A 17,933-nucleotide genomic window follows, 5' to 3' on the forward strand; every position below is an offset into this window, starting at 1 on the left:
AAAAAAATAGCAAATACTATGCTTTGATCTGCATTCAAACTCCATAGTTCTTTCTTTGGATGTGGATAGCATTTTCCATTATGAGGCTTTTGGAGATGTCTTAGATCCTTGTATTGTTGAGAGGGGTTAAGTCTATCAAAGTCAGTCATCACTCATTGTGGCTGTTACTGTGTACAACATTCTCCTGGTTCTGCTCACTTCACTCAGCATCAAACCATACAAGTCTTTCCAGATTTATCTGAAGTCTTCCTGTTCATCATTTCTTATAGCACAACAGTATTCCATTACATTCATACATCACATTCACAACTATGATTACTATCTGTGTCTTTCTCTCCATCCTTCCCCTCCTCCCTCCCACCCCCACCCCCTGTTTATGCTTTTCTTTCTCCTTTTCCCTTCTCGCTAATGTTTTGCTTTTGACCACTGCCTCCCTCAATCCCACCTCCCTTCTATTAGCCCCCTCCCTTTTCTTTCTCCTTTTCCCTCCTACTGCCTGGAGGGCATGTTAGATTTCTATACCTAACTGATTATGTTATTGTCTTCTTGAGTCAAATCTGATGAGAGTAAGGTTCAAACAATGCTCATCTCCCTCCCTTCTTCCCCTCTGCTGTAATAGGTTTTGTTTCAGTTCTTTTTAAAACAATAGCAATTGTTGCTATAAATATTCCTGTACACCCTTTTCTTCTATTCTTGACCTCCTGGTGCTACATGCCTAATAGAAGACTCAATAAAAGGGATTTGGGGGATATAGATCCAAAGTATCTTTCAATATGGGTGAGCAAATTCACAACTCCACCAACAGTGCACTAGTGTGCCTGTTCTGCCATGATTCCTCCAATAATTGCAACTTTCCTCTTCTGTTAGCATTTTCTATCCGATAGGTACGAGAGAAAGCCTCACAGTTCTTTTAATGTTCATTTCTCTGTTTATTAATAACTTGGAACATTTTTTCATATGATTATCAACAGCTAAGATTTGTTCATTTGAAAACTGCCTGTTCATTTCCTTTGACCACTTATTTACTGGAAAATGTCCCTTATAACTTTCATATCCTCAACAAGGGAACACTATTTTCCAAATCAATTATGCTCAAGACTTCTCTTCCCTCCTCTTTAACCCCTTTGGCAAACCATTTAATAAGTGTTGTTCATTTGAAACATCTCTCACACCTCTCTCTTCTTGACCATCCTTGCTGCCACCATTAGCATTATCATCATAACTAGTATTTATATAGTACTTTAAGATTTTCAAAGTGCTTTACATATGTAACTGCATTTGATTCTTCCAACAATCCTGAGAGGTAGATAATATTATCTCCATTTTCCATACAAGAAAACTAAGGCCAAGAGAAGTCATGTGACTTATCTAACTGCTCTTTCCTTTGCCCTATCCTATTTCTCCTTTAAAACTAAGTTGAACTAAATTCAAATATGTGTATTTATTCCACTGCAATAGAATTCAACCTGAGACACTTTGGCAAGTTAGAATTAGAACTCAATTCCCAGAAGACTGTGAGGTATTCTAGAAGTTCCTGATTGTGGTTCATATTATATTGATTGCATCAAATCTCAAGACATTGTACAGTCTTCTGGAAGAGAGATCTACAATCACTCAAAGGAGTCTGGCCTGTCCAAACACAGGAAAGATCAAATGGATAAAGAATGTCTACTGTCCAGATTTCAACATGCATCTTAAGGGAAACCCTACAGAGCTTATCCAACAGTATGTATATTTGGAACAGTTAAGGGCAATGAAGCAAACCTGGAGTTGAAAAATAGAAAGAATGGACTGGATTGACTTTGGAAGGTTGAAAAGCACTTTTACTGACCTTGTGTTTCCCATAATTCTCATTTTTTCAATGCAAACGTATCAGTAGTGTTGCCATAATGTTAAGGCTTGAAATACCACTGCATCTGAAGAATTAAAGATGAGCACCACATAGCAGGTACATGATGGTTCTAAACAGGCTGCAGTATAACCAAAAAGGAACTTCAAAGAAGGACAGGAGTAAAGGATGTCATCAAAGAATTGTATGGTCGAGAAGATGTGGCAAAACTAAAGGGACGACAGATAGATGACCAAAGCATTCTCTCCACTGGTACCCTTGTGACGTTTGAAGAAAATGAGGAAGGTCTCTAGAACTGGGTGGAGGATGCCTATGGCAGACTTTCAGAAAGACTTAGATGAGAGTTACAAAGGGACAAATGAGTTGTGAACTGCGTCTTCAGAGGGAACTCCTGAAATCCCAGATTCATCTGAATATCTGAGAGAGAATTAGCCCACTTTTACTTTCACATTTCCATAATAAAGTTTGTTTCCATGTTGTATACACATGTAAGCATATCCTTCATATATATTTAATGGATTTGATTAAACTGATTAGTTTTGTGTATTGTCCTTTATTAATCACAAAGGTTTATTTTTTTGTTTTGTTTTGTTTTTTTGCTTTTTGGTAGGGCAATTGGGGTTAAGTGACTTACCCAGGGTCACACAACTAGTTAAGTGTTACGTATCTGAGGCTGAATTTGAACTCAGGTCCTCCTGACTCCAAGGCCAGAGCTCTATTCACTGCGCCACCTAGCTGCCTCCCCACAAAGGTATTTTTACTGAAGATAAAATGTACTACAACCTTTAGGACAGGGGCCACTCCATATTTTCTATAGCAATGATTCAACATTTTAAGTAAGCAAGAAAAAAAGTAGATTTAATGTACTTATGTACAAAATTATACATAATTACATGTTATATAATAATATACTATATGTACTAATAAAATATATAATAAATATAAATTTAAAGATTAATTCATGCTTCAAGAATTCACATATTAGAGGAGCCTGATGTCATAAAACAAAATCCTCTTTCACATGACCATTTCCAAAAGCATTTTTGTTAAATTTGAATTTTAATTCATTTGAATTCTCTTGACATCTAGTCTTTTAGTCCAAGTCCTATCAGTCTTATGACACAAAACATTCCCAAATTATATTTGATTTATAATATTAGCTGTTGGTATGGATTAGAAATTCAGTTAGAGAGACTTACTAGACTATAATGAAGTGTCATTGTCTCTTGGATCCTAATAATGTTTTTGTATATAAAAGAAATAAAGCCAATAAAATACATGTTAAAAGAATAAATGAATGCTTATGCTAGTCATATGATTTATTAAAGTGTTTCAAAACATAAACTGTAATGTTTATAAAAACTTAGCATAAGTACTTACTTAGTTTCCAAACAATGCATCTTTGGTCCCTAGGGTGATGCACCTAAGTCATGTAGTTTTTATATTACAATTGGATGAGGAATGAACTAAAATACCTTCCCCCACCATACACCATTAGCTCTTCTCAGAAGAATTTTACACTCCTGATTAATGAGGTGTTTTTTAATTTGAAGCTTCATCAACAGCATTTGAATTGAATCTGCTTTGGAAGCAGAATGTCAAAAGTAGCTCTTATTGGTATTTTAACTAAAGATCTCTAGGCAGAGAAACCAATCTGGTGGTGGCATTAAAAAATGAATCAAAATAGGGGAACATGAAGTAAGTGGGTTGAGAGAGCAAATAGGTGAAGACAATCAGAATGAGGCAACTGTGAAAAAGAAAGGGTCATAAAAGGAAAGCATGAAAGCATCAAAGAAGAATAGAGGACAAAGAAGATGGGGAAAGGAAGATGAAGAGAACTTAATAAAAATCAGTTTATTCTTATGTAAAATTCAACATGTAATACATCTATAATCCTGATTTCTTTCTTTTCAATCTCAAATGGTAAAATCCAAAATTGACACCCAGGCAAACATCTGTGGATCATAATTCTTAGACTGGACTCTAATATATATACATTGTTTAAAAGTCTATCACATAAACCAGCAAGTAGGCCTGCTCATAGCAATCCTCATTTGCATCATAAGGATCCATGAATCAGTTTCAAAAGAAATTCAAGAGTCATCCCTGAGCTTAAGTCTTTTTTTTAACACATTTTTTTTTTTAATTAAACCTAATTGTTTTTTTCAGCTTGCTAACTTCAAGTACAGCTGCCTCCTGGAAACAACATCCTGTTCTTGTGTGTTAACTCATCTCAAGTAAACTGAATTTTTATTATACTTCATTTCTAGGCAGAATTTGTATTGAGAAGACTTAGAATACAGTACTGGGCCTAAAAACAGGAAGATCTGAGTTCAAATGCTGCCTCAGACATTTCCTAATTGTGCGGCCCTGGGCTCTTGTTGGCCAGTTTCCTCAGCTGTAAAATGAGATAGTAGCACCTGTCTCCCAGGGTTGCTGAAAGGATCAAATAAGTTAATGTGTAAAGCTCTTCTGTACATGTTAAAGCACTATACAAATGCTCGCTATTATTATTAACATTACTTCACCTCTTTGGGCCTCATTTTTCTTCTCTATACAGTGAGTAGATGGGACTAAATTATCTCTGATGATCTTTTCATTCTTTTCTTTCTGACTTAAAATGTTTATCTAGCCCTAAATAAAATTGTAACTAGGCCAAATAAAGCCTGACTTATATTCAATGTTTTGTTAGACTAGTTGCTTGCATTAGATCTAAGGGCCCTTTGACTTTTTAAAGGGGGGAAGCGAAGATGGGGGTAATAAGGACTAGATATAACTCAAATTCTGATATTCCCAGGGGGAAACCCTGGATTCAGGCATGAAGAAAAAGGGAAGGCAATGGAGAAGTGGAGAAAGCATTTATAAAGTGTCCACCTATGTACCAAGCACTGTGCTAAGTGTTTTACAAATATTATCTCATTTGATCCTCACAACAACCTTGGGAGCTAGGTGCTATTAAATTACTCAGTTGAAGAAACTGAGGCAGACAGAGATTAAGTGATTTGTCCCAGATCACAGAGCTAGCAAGTGTCTGAGGCTGGATTTGAACTAAAGTCTTCCTGACTCCAGGCCCAGGGCTCTATGTATTACACCGTCTTTGCTTCCAAAATAACAAGGACAACAGAAATCATTACTGAGAACCCTTCTAGACTGAACCTGGTACATATAAACCTACAGCTTTCCTTCTGGCCTTAGATTATATTTCATTTGACTTCTCTAATGTACCCACATTACAATGAAACTATTGATTTGAGTGTCAAAACCCTAGGATCTTCATTTAATTATTAAGATTCTCTCCTATGCATAACAAAAAAAAAAATCAGGAGGAGAAAAAAGACAAAATAAAGAGAAAAAAAGGACAAATTAGTAGAATAATGAACATCAAAGAGTTAAAATTCACATACCACTGACACAATTTAACCATCTTGACTTTGCATCACTTTGTGAAACTATGTCCTAGACACGACCATGAGTAATAGTATACAGTCATGTAGTTTATCAACCCTCACAAGTTCGATGACATGGAACCAGTAAGTGAAGACTCTTGGTTAACCCAGTGAATCTGGGAACTGTAATGAATGGGGTAAAAATATTTCAGCTACTGGTATTGTTCAATAGAATTCTTTTATCTCATAGGGAAGGAGAGACATTAGTCATTAGTTTAATCTGATGTTTCTTCAGCAAAAAGGTACTAGAAGTGGTTTCTTTTGGAAGAACCATTTAGGAACATGGCATTCCTTATCATTAAAGACACAAAACCACTCAAGGCTAAAAGATACCACCTACTGAAGGCATCTCTTAGTAATTCATTACCCAAAACTCTCATGTCTCATGACTTCACCCATCACACCCATCACACACACACACACACACACACACACGGGTTCCCATTAAGGAACCAAAGAAAGCTGAAAATGGGAGCAGAAAGCTCTGATTCTCGTGATACTTCCAAAATTCCCCCCTAGATAATTTTTTTTTTAATTTCAGTATCATAAGCCCTTTATCATCCCACACCTCACCCTTTGTTTCCTTTTTGTCTAGGGTCTTGAGTAACTGCTTCAGAAAGCTTAAAGAAATCTAGCTGATGTGATACCAGCTTAACATTGTACACCATTCATCCAAATGCATCCTCCATGTAGCACCGCAAGTGATTTCTCTAAACCCCAAGTCCAACTATATTGTTTCACTACTCAGTAAACTCTGTTGGCTCCCTATAAAGCTCAAATTCAAACTCCTGTTTGGTATTTATAGTTCCTCATAATCTGGTCCCAACCTACCTTTTCATACCTTATTATACATTACTTCCTCTCTCTTCACTCTACAGATAACCAAATTTTCCTCAGCTACCATCTCTGTGACTTTTGACGTGCTGTCCTCAATTCCTGGAATGTATTCCATCTTTAATTTCACCTCTTCAATGCTCCAGTTTTTTTCAAAGTTTATTTCAAGCATTATCTTCAATATAGAGCCCTTTCTGATACCCCAGGTGCTAGTCCTCTCCTCAAATTTATTACATATTTATTTTATGCATTACTATATAGGTGCATATTGTTTCCTTCAACAGACTGTAACTTCTTTGAGGAGAAACTACTGCTTTTTTTTTCTTTTTCTTTTGAGGGGGTCTTTGTATTCCTGTTGCCTAGAACAGTATCCTGACATATAGTAGTCAATTTATATATCTTTGTTAATTGATCAACAAATGCCAACTCTGACCTATGGTTTGATTAAATGACCTTATCTAATTTCTTTTTGTTGAACAGAGACATAGGGTATCCAGAAGGCTTTTAAACAGTGGCAGCTCACTATGTCTTATAATGTGGGTTCCTGGAATGGCAGCTATCTGTGACAGGAAAAAGAACTTCAATGAAAATGGACGGTACTATTTTATAAACATAATAGTCACATTTCCGGGGCAGGGAAAGGCAAGTACTCTGCACACTCAGTAGGCTTTTAATAAGTGTCAGTTGAATGAATGCATCAGAGTAGGGCTATGTCCTTCCTGTCTGCTTCTTGTTCCTATGTTTGCTGCCTGATTAAAAGGTCTTACCGTAGGGTCGAATGTCTTCCAGAGCGAGAGATGCTATTTCCAACAGGCGATGGTAAGTTGCTTCCTCTATGCAAGTCTTCAATGGACCTGCTCCATGGTTTTGACTTGTCCACTGAGTTTTCCACATTGTTCTCCAAACTTTCAAAGTCAAAACTGAAAAGAAACAGATTATTATCCTGAAGGCTTGCAAAGTGACATACATACACACATAGATGTGTACAACTTACTCTACCTATTAAAAAAAATCTATCCTTCCTTTCTTATTTCCGTACATTTTGATAGTAATAGTGGTAGCATGTTACATTTTGTTGGTGGTCAGTTGTTTCACTCGTGTCCAATTCTTCATGACTCCATTTTGGGGTTTTCTTGGCAAAGAAATTGAAGTGGTTTGCTATTTTTTTCTCTGCCTCACTTTACAGATGAATTTACAGAAATTGAGGCAAACAGAGTTAAGTAACTTGCCCAGGATCACACCGCTAGTATCTGAGACCAGATTTGAATTCAAGTCTTCTTGACTTCAGGCCCAGCACTCGACACAATTAAGTCCTGACTCCAAGTCCAGGGCTATATTCACTACACCACCTATCTGCTCCTATTTTACATTACATAGCACTTTAAGGTGCAAGGCTTCCCTTACAATACACTGTAAGGTCAGTAGGACAAATGTCATCATCCCATTTTACATAAGAAAACTGACTCTCAGACAGGCTAACTTATCCCCAGTCACAAAGAGATGCTCACACCCAGTGGTCTTAACTCCAAGTCCACAGCTTTTTCTACTACACCACATGGCTTTCTTTACTACACTAAGTCCCAGTAGAAGTAAAATAGCAAAACAACTTATCTAAAAGGATTTCACATGAATTCCAATAGGTATTAGTTTGAAAAACAGACTATGGTAAATAATGAACCTGGACAAAAAAATAAATGAACAGTTCAGGAATGTAATCTAGAAACAATTAAACATTCGTGTGTTATTTTTAAGTTGGTATAAAACAAATATAACAAATGCTGATTTGCCAAGTCGTAACATTGCCATAGTTGGGGGCGGGGAATATAGATCTTACAGCTGTCTTCATTTTTCTTTAACAAATCAATACTTTGTGTTTGTACTAATTTATTCCTACCCATCAATTGTGACTGAGCATTTCTCCTGGTGTGCTGGCAAGGGGACTCTCCAACCATGTGTGATACATTACCATCATAGTTATAGATTCTCTTTGATTTTTTAAAAACCTCTCCTCCCAATGTGTTGCTGTTTAAAGTAAGAGATTTGTTTCCCTGACATTTGTTGAGGTCTTTATTAATGTTAGTCATGTTGGAATGAATGGCAAATTAACTTGCTCACACTTATACCATTTTAGGAACAGATTTTTTTTTAAAAAGAGGCAGGACTTTGTATTTCATGCACATTTTCTAAATATTGTTTCATTAACTGTTTCTATGTGTGTTTCTAATCTTTCCATCTTACTAGAATGAGTATAACTGGTCAAAAAACATGATCGTTCGTCAATCACTAGAAACCTTCTATGGATGGGAAAACTGTCTGAGTTGGACTGGTAGAACTCTCAGGCAGTGTGTTCACAGCTCTAAAAAGAGGGATGATCTATAACCTTTCATCATGCCGCTGATATGGCACCTCTGAGGCCCTGACACTGCAAAGATCTTTCTATGCTCCTTTGAGCTGGTTCTTCTCCTTTACCCAAAAGAAGATGACATGGACTGCCTGAAGAAGCCACATGTACCAAGGTCAAAGAAGCTCTGCTCTCTCCCAAAAAAATGGAGACATGCCACTGATAGTAAGAAATTCTTTTGTACTCAGCTATTTAAATAGCTTAGAACTGTGGTACTAGGTGCCCTTGTCCATCATATATAAAGGAAGGTGTACAAGATAGCATGACACAGTAGATAGAGAGGGGGCTCTGAAATTGAAGAACACGTGCTTAATTTGTGCCTCTTACACATAATGGTTGTGTGACCCTGGCCAAATCACTTATCTCTGAGTGTCCTCGGTAACTAAGACTAGAAGTTGCAGAGTATCTGCTGGTTTACATTGGTAAAAGGAATTTCCTCACCAGTATCTCTTACACCAATGAAATTACGGTTCTGGTTCAAAAAAGAGGGGTGGAAATATTTGTGAGGATAATCAAGTAAGGCTGGCAGAAAACTAGTATATATATGTAAAGAGTTAAGCACAATGTATACATAATACATAGTATGACATATTAAAAAAATGTGCCTGGGCCTACTTAGCATTTCTTCCACTCCATAAACATAACCCCAAATTTAAAAAATATGGACCATACATAAAAGGGTAATGTTATTTTGACAAAGATATGCAGTGAGAGAAGAGGAGGCTGGCAGCTGGGTACAATGGAAGTTGATAAGAAACAAACTTTGGAAATGAAAACTATGAAACACAGCTTATATTTTATAGGACAACTTCTCAAGAGAGCAACAACCTGCTCATTTGTTTTTTTGAGTCTGTCCCATATGATTCGTGGGAGGCATCAAAGCTGAAACACTACGCAAGTTTTGGTATTTCAGTTTCTTCATCTGCCAGGTAGGAATAATTATAGCTTCCTCCTGACTACCTCCCAGAGAAATTGTGAAGATTAAAGAGATAACATCGGTTAAGGACTCAAAACATCACATAAGGTATTGTTATTAAAAGTAGAATTAGGAAAAAACAAACTACCATCAAATACTAGATGAAAGTTCTTTCAGTGAGGATCAAGATGCAACCACATTTCCTCCCTAATTTGTGCATTGTATACATTTGTTTATGAGGAAAAAAAAAACATAAAGAAAAAGGTAATTTCTCCCTCAAATGCAGTTTTATTGCAAATCTTACCAATAGTTTAGGTAACAGGAGCAATCTATGAACTAGAACACAACATATTTAACCATAAATTTCAACAGCATTTTTAAGGAGGAATGGATCCTCCTCCAAAGGGCCATTTTATCACCTGTTAGGATTCCAGTCTTAAAGTTCCTATAATTCCAATTATATAATTTGCTCCAAGCTACAATAAACATCTTTAAAACCCACCACATCTGCTTTCACACTTCCTCCTCCTAATGCAGTATAGAATTGTACCACCGAGTTTCTTCTTCTGTAACCACATGAAATCCCAATGCATACAAGCTTAGTTGTACTTACGTTACTGCGTACTGTGCAAATGACAAATACTCCACCAGAACATCAAGACCTTTGTTTTCTTCATTCAAAAACTCTCTGACCCATCTGTTAGAAAAATCATTAGAGAACAGTTCACTTTATGGTGTTCTACTGAAGGAAGGGAACAGTGGAAACATTTTCTCAGAAACATTCATTGTATGAAAGGAAATGTGGAATAAAGCCTTTAATCTTTCACAAGATAAAAGTGGACTTTTACGTATGGAAACTAAGGCAACCAAATCATGACACATGGAAAGGTGTAAAATTTATACTTATGCCATGCATACATTTTACTGCTCGGAAGGCTTTAGGAAACCTCTATGGAACTTTCTAAAAAAAGAAACCTGGTAAATGTTGTACTTTTTTCCACCACAAATTGATCTGCAGTGTACTTGGTGAAGGGGCCAAGGATTATATGGGGAACTCAGCAAGCTGGTAAGATGACGACACAACCACCGAAGTTCAGGCCTCATTCCAAATCCACACTCATCTCCTTTCTGGCACACCAAGCTGTAGAAACCACCAAACTAGCCAACGTCAGGCCAGTGTTTATGGGCTTCTTGAAATTCAATAGGCATAATGATTTGGCTTAATTTTTTCCATGAACATGAAAAGCTTTGAAAAAGTTACAGGCACCACATAACATTTGCCAGGATATGACAAATATAATCTTTCTTTCTAAAATATATTTTTTAAGTACATACTATTCCTTTTACAAAACAATGCACTGAATTGATTAGTATAAGTTGGCAGGATCATCATTCGAGGAAGCAGTCAAAGAAATAATTAAGTAACTAAGTAACCAAACAAAAGGTATATTAGATCCATTGTGGTTCAGTGCTCCAATCCTCCTTGTGTTGCTGGCTTTGGGATTAATCCTAAAGGATCTGTTCAGGGGTTCCATTTATTTATTATTGTACCGTCTTCATCTCGGGAAAGGGGATGACTTAGGATGCTTAGATGAACCTTAGCCAAAAACCAGAACCACAAAGGTTAACTAAGGAAATATCTCTACTGAACAGATAGCTAGAAGTCATTAATGCAAAATGTTTTCCAACAGAGTTGTGTTCCCCTCATCTTTAATCTTCCAAAGACAGGGACCTAGTTACTATAGTGTGCAGTGATATCTTTTGCAGATGATGCAGGCCAACTCCACCAAACGCTTTCACTCACCCAGAATGGGAGTAGGGACAAGAAGATATAGAGATTGCTTAAATGATTGATGGATATTCATGAGTGCAGGCCCGGATTCCAAAGGAATTCTACCAAGTCCTGTGTTTAGCCTTGCGTGATGTTTTCAAAGGTAGCTGGAGTTTGCTCACCTAGATTACAATGTCCAGACGCTTTTGTCTACCTTGGTATAAATCTCTATAGCCTCTAACATCTGTAGGCCATCTGGAACCAGTCAGTGACATAAACTGAACTTGTTGCAGGGACTTTAGCTAGCCATATGTGGCTTCCCAAAACAGGTCAAAACAAGGGTTTAGGATGGCAGTGAAGCAACGAAGCAGAGGGTCCATATAGCTCATTATGAGTATGTGTTCCACCAATGGTTTTTATATTACTCAATAAACCCTGTCACTGGTAGAAGGTAAGGGTGACTCCTTTTCTATTCTTAGAAATCCAGGGCTTAACACCTATAATCTGTCAAAATAATAGTGATGTGAAAATTTGAAAATCCATGGTTGACCTTGAGAAAAATGACTAACAAAATGACTGGACTTCCTATGCTGAAAGACTCCCATCTATGCCTGTTGAGGAGAAGAGGCAACAGGGGAAGCCTGGAATTTGTCCTTCCTGTCTTCTCTTATCAGTCCTCAGCTCTAGCCCATCTGGTTCTATCTTGCCCACTGTCTAGATCCAGGCCTACAGGGACCCTAGAAACAGAAAAGTGCCTCTTATTTTCTACTTAAGCTATTCTGAATAGGCCCCCATGATGCTCATAAGACTACAGTAATAATATGTGAGTCTCTGATGTGTATATGCTTAAGTGAGATTTAAGGTTGTGACACACACTAAGAATGTCTAGGAAACATTATTGGTTATGACTAATGATATGACTTTGTCATGAGAACTATGTTAAACCAGCTCAGTTAGACAACCATGTATGTGATCTGACAGTATCTGTTTCCAGATTGTTTTTTTAAATATGATTTACTACAACTGTTCCCCCAGTAATTAGGCCTTGGGACATGTTGACAACTTTTAAATGTTGATAATGAGAGGTTTAGAAATCACAAAAAAACAAAACAAAACAAAATAAAATGGCATACAAACTGGAGAGACAATTAGACTAACTCTCAAAATCTGATTCTCAGTTTGCTCTTTAAATATAAACCTCCTGGCTTTTCTACCATTCGTATTCATGCGCTCTCAGAAGAAAGATTAGCATACAGATTTCAGTGAAGGGTGGACATTTAAAGCAAAGTACTAAGGTCTTTGGCCCTTCTAGAACACCTAAATCTCAGTTTTCTGAAACTGCACAGCACAAATACTGCCAAAGGTCACCAGGACCCTCCACCCACTCAGTATATACCTTGTATTTACACAGCTATTTATATATTGTCTCCTGCATTAGAATGTGAGCTTCTGGATGCAAGAACCATATTTTTGTCTTTCTATCCTCAGCACTTGGCACAGCGTCTAGCATATATTAATTGCTTAAAAAATGCTTGCTGACTGACTGCTGATATGCCATTTTCTAAGCTCTTCTTGGGAGGGTATCTAGAGTATAGAGCCACAGCCAGAGAGAGATCCCCTCCCCCAAAAAAAAGATAGTATAAGGTGTCAGTGTGACACAGTAGAAAGAACATTGTGGTTGGAGTCAGAGGACCCAAGTTTCATTTCCTGGTTCTGTTGTCTACTATCTATATAAGCTAGGACAAATCACTTAAACCTCTATGATGCTCAGGTTTCTTATGTGTAAAATGAGGAGGTTGGACAAAATGATCTCCAAAGTTCCTTAAAGTTTCTATCTCTACGGTCCTCAGGATGAAAAGACCTAAAGCAGGCTGAGAGAGGAACACTATGCAATCAATTCAAAATGCCAATTTGTATACACTTTGCATACATCTGCATACCAAAGTCCTGACTCTTTATAAGATAAGAGTTAATTACTTCTATGTGGCATTCGTGGTCCTTTCCTGCCCTTGGGCATCAGAAGTCTAAGCCTGAACCAGTAGTCACCTCCAGGTAGACTGTTGTTGTAGTTGTTGTTGTTGAAGTTCAATCTTTGTTCTTGAAAAGGACCAGTGATATCAGGACAGTGACACCATGACTTGCGGAAGTGGATTTAAGTGAGGCAGGGCTATGCAAAGTCATCAGCCTCACTTTCTCCTGCAGTCATGGGAGTCCAGTGGCAAGGCATAGGTCAGGACAACTGGCGATGGCCCTGGATGTAGTGGGAGACCTTGGCCTTTTTAAGCGAAGTTCTTTCCCAGGTCAGTTTGTATTGAGGCAACACCCATTCAGTAATTAGAGGCTAGGTAAGAACTGAGGCAAAAGATGGCCTAATTTGCCTTCACAAAAGAATTAATCTGGGAGGGAAAGACTGAGTTCTAGATAGAATAAAAGGATGGATGATGTAAATAACGGGGCATTCATGCTATGTAGACCAGAGGTGTCAAAAACGTGGCCCTTCAGCCACATGCATGACTCTGAGTATGGCCTGAACCAGATTAAAATGTGGTTCCTACCTGATTTTAATGTGTTGGTGTATTAATAAAAAAATTAATATATAAAGCTGTTTAACTTTCGAAGTCAACAGGCAGCCTACAAAGATCCTTATGTCCAGTTTAGTGGTCTCCATTTGTATTGGAGTTGGACCGCACTGGTACAGATTAGAGGACATGGCTGCCTTTAATGCTCAGGTGTAGTTCACAGTTCCTGTTCCACCTGTAATCCAATGCTGCAAGATTTACCTACACTGCCCTGGTTCTGTGGCCTTTCAATAACTTAGAAAAGTGCCTGTAACTAACCCATTCTAATTACCATGTGGCACCACCTTAGAACAACGACTGGGTCCTGAAAAAGGAGCCACAATTTACAGTGATGGGAGATTTCTGAATGACTGCTGGAGCAGTACAGGGATTATTAGGGATCAAGATAGAAAGCAGTTTTCGTCTCTTGCCCTTCATCCCCTGAGTGTGCTCAATCCTTCCTTCTCTTCTTCCAGTGTGTGACTCTAGGGTGTTTTAGGGTCTTTTGTTTGATTTCTTTTTGCTGAACCTTAACTCAAGTGCCACTTTCTCTAAGAAGCCTTTCCTGGACAATCTGCATCCTGAACTAGTACTCATAAAATGTCAAGACCCGGCGAAAGGACCCCTGAATCCTCAGTAGACCTCCTATGGAGAATTTTGAGAAGACATGGACAAGACTCACACAGGTTCAAAAAGTATGGACAGGTTACGGGTTGGAGGGAGTACCCACTTTGATGAAAACACAGATGCACTAAAGTAAGTTATGAGTCTGTTGAGGGAGGTGAGAAGAAAGAGGGAGTGATAGAAATAAGACATTAATCATGGCAAAAAAAAATATAAAGAAGGCATCAAGCAGACACATACTACTCTACCTTATTAAATATAAATATATAGGAGAGGATGCCTCCTTTTTGCAGATCTGGGTAAATGATTCCTTCGCCACTAACACTTTACTGTAATTCCTCATGGTAACCCAGGGTTGGAAAAGAAGAGGGTTTCTTAGGCTACTCCAGAGGGGATCAAGTTCAGGCAGGTTCTACCAAGTTGCAGGTCTGTTTCTAAAGAGCAGCCAGGCTAAGTTCAGAGAAACTCTTCATCACAGGGTTGGCCACCAAGTGACTCATTTTCTTTAGCCAAAGCAATTCATTAAGTATCTACTAAGACTTGGTGGGTGGGGGGGCTGTCATCTACACTGGTGGAGTCATAACTACATGGATGAAATCACACATCCTTGAAGTACCGAAATATGTAAATAATCATGCAAACGACTTAGCCATAAAATCAGGGTTCCCACAACAAGCAATTCCTTCTTTTTCTTTTCAAACCACTGTGCATGTTCCACACATTTTCCTATATATCTCTCTTTACAAAAGGATTCAAATTAGGTGATTATACATTTTGGAAAGTTGAATTATTCCTGGCTCTGACGCATACATTATTTACTCGATACCTCACAGCTTCAGGGCAATTATCTTAAGTCATAAATTTGCATGTGGGCATGCCCCAACTAAAAGAGGGATTGTCAAGGAGAGATGAGGCACAGGAGAAGGGGAAAAGAAGATTTTAAAAATAGCTGGAACAAAAAGTAGGAATGGGAATTGAGTACAGTGGCCACTGGTCACTGTTTCTGAATGGTGTTCAGGCCAACATTCCTAAGGTGCTCTCTCTATGACCCAGCTAGGAAAGCACTGAGCTGAGAGCAAATTCTGGACATAGTCTCTCCTTCAGAACATATTCACCATCATCCAAGACTCTGCAGGCACCAACGGGAACCAAGTTTGCTGAAAAGACACGGGCCAAAGTTAATATCATTACCAAAGTAGTGGCCAACACTAGATATTCCTCTCCCTCGTTTCTCTGTTCCCGCTATGGCTCTCAGAGCTGCCTGCAGCCTGTCAGAGAAGGTGGAAACAAGCTCAGTGGCTACCTTCTTGGGTTTGCCCCTCCTTCAGTTGGCCAAGCCCTCCTGCAGCTGCTTTCTTGATCTTTCTACAACAGAGGCAGCTGGTAGCACAGCAAATAGAGCGCTAGGCTTGAAATCAGGAAGGCCTGAGTTCAAATCTGGCCTTAGACACTTACCAGATATGTATGTCAAGTCAACCTGTCTGCCTCAGTTTCTTTAAATGTAAAATGAAGAAAATAATAGCACTGTTGTGAGGATCAAATGAGATAATATTTGTAGAAGTGCTTAGCTTAGTGCCTGGCATATAGAAAACACTATGTAAATACTTATTCCCTTTCTTTTTCCTCTTTCACCCTGGTTCCAGCTGTGGGTTCTAAATAGAGAAGAAAGGCCAGAAAGTAATGTGAGTGGCTTCGAGAACTTCCTCAATCTTCAACCCAAGTTCCTATAAAATTAATTTTTCTCATCTGTTGTTGCAGACAACTACTTAAAAAAATAATTCTCTTTGGGGAAAGAGTGGTATCAACAGTACAATGGAAGAATCATATGAAACAGCAACACAGCCTAGTGGATAGAGAGGACAGGACTTGGCAATTAGAAAGACTGGGAATTCAAATCCTGCCTCAGACATTTAATAGCTTCTGATCCCGGGCAAGTCACTTAAGCTATCTCTGCCTCAGTTTCCTCTTCTGCAAAATGGCAGGTAGGCAACTAAAACTTATAAAGCTCTTGCTGTCTGGTGATAACCAGTGGGGATATAAGTATATGTGCCCTAACCCACAAAAAAAAAGTTCCTGCCCTCAAGGAGCTTACATAATAATAAGGGAAAGCAACAAATAAAAGAGAGCTAAAAATTACGTGAATGGGTGGGTAGAACCCTAACAGGGTTGTTGAGAAGATCAGATGAAATAAAATAGCCAAAGTGCTCTGAAAAAATTTAAGTGTCGTATGAATGTTAGCTGTTATTATCATATAATCATGATATCTGTACCATCACATTTACTTATTCATACCACAAGGCTTTTATGTAACACTTTTTGGTTTGGTTCAGGGGTATTTCAGGACACTTCAAATGCTTTCATGAATTAGAATCCCTTTTCTTCTCTACTATTTCTAGGTCCTAAAAAAAAAGGGACCGACATTATTTCTAGCCCAACTTCTATCAATGTAATTTATCAAAAGGGAAATTGGCTTCTTTTCTCCAGAATCAAACCCCTCCTGATTCCTAAGATGTAGAGTCTCAGATTTACATATAATCACCTCTTTTATTGGTTTCTAGGCTTCAGTTTCTATCTGTAAAATAAGAGATTTTAATTAGATTTTCTCTGAGGTCCTATCCAGCTCCAGAATTCTGTAATTCTGTGTTCTGTTGCATTTATTGTTTTAGGTGAAAATTTTGTTGCAGATTTACAGCTTTACATTCTCCTCCCAAGGCTCAATGCCTCTCCTCCCTGAAAAGGCAGAAATTTCTGTTTTTCACAGTAATTTTTTCTAATCAAACTAAGATGGGTTCAAACCTTGCTGTAGATCAGTTTCCTCATATGTAAAATGATCTTCTCTTTTAAAAATCTGCCCCCAACCTCAAACTTTTTTCCTCTTTGTGGCTTTAAAGCACAACAGGAAAACTAAAAGATGTGATTGTGTCAGTGTGGGGAAATTATTCAGCAGAAGGAACCTTTCTATGGTTTAGCAGATAAACACAAGTGAGCTGCTTGAGGCACATACGTATAGATTTAGTGACTTGCCCAGGGAATCACAGCTAGTTGAATGTCAAACAAAGGATCTGTATTCAAGTCCTCATGACTCAAGCCCAGCACTTTATATAGCAGGGCACAATTTCTCTATGACAAGAATAACTATTCCAAAACAAGTATCCTAGAAAGGTGGCTTTTGATTTCCTCTTTGAGGAACCATAATCCTTCAGGTATCTATGATATAACCAACTAAGATGGTCTTCTCTGAGAGAGTCCTATTGCCTGTAACTTCAAAGCAACTGAAAGCTTTCTTGATCCTGTAAGCTCTTTGAGAGAAGATGTCTTTTCTGTAAAATGCAAATACTTATGGTTCCAAGCATAGTGTCCCTTATGCCACCATGCCAGGTGATGGTGCTGAAAATGGAGGCAATTAAAAAAAAAGTTTAGCCTTCCAAATTATACATCAAAAGTCCAGTTCTCCCTGGCAATGTTAAAATATATGTGAATGTTTCCCTTTTCCTTTCTGGTCCAATTAGAAAGTAAAATGCTTAAATCATAGTA

At 38.0% G+C, this 17,933-nt stretch overlaps 1 protein-coding gene across 4 annotated transcripts in view; it reads right to left on the reverse strand.

Moving 5' to 3' along the window:
- The window catches only part of LOC114045698 (formin-like protein 2), a 371,038-nt gene that overhangs the window by 98,373 nt on the left and 254,732 nt on the right, over nucleotides 1–17,933 (reverse strand). For all 4 annotated transcript variants that reach the window (XM_027865807.1, XM_027865809.1, XM_027865808.1 and 1 more), the window contains exons 5-6: nucleotides 10,060–10,143; nucleotides 6,897–7,049 (exon numbers count right to left, since the gene is read on the reverse strand). In XM_027865807.1, coding sequence (XP_027721608.1) covers nucleotides 6,897–7,049; nucleotides 10,060–10,143 — 237 coding nt within the window. The remainder of the gene's footprint in view (nucleotides 1–6,896; nucleotides 7,050–10,059; nucleotides 10,144–17,933) is intronic.

This window comes from Vombatus ursinus, unplaced genomic scaffold (assembly GCF_900497805.2).
Source record: "Vombatus ursinus unplaced genomic scaffold, bare-nosed wombat genome assembly UNPS02014779.1, whole genome shotgun sequence".
Classification (NCBI taxonomy): domain Eukaryota; kingdom Metazoa; phylum Chordata; class Mammalia; order Diprotodontia; family Vombatidae; genus Vombatus; species Vombatus ursinus.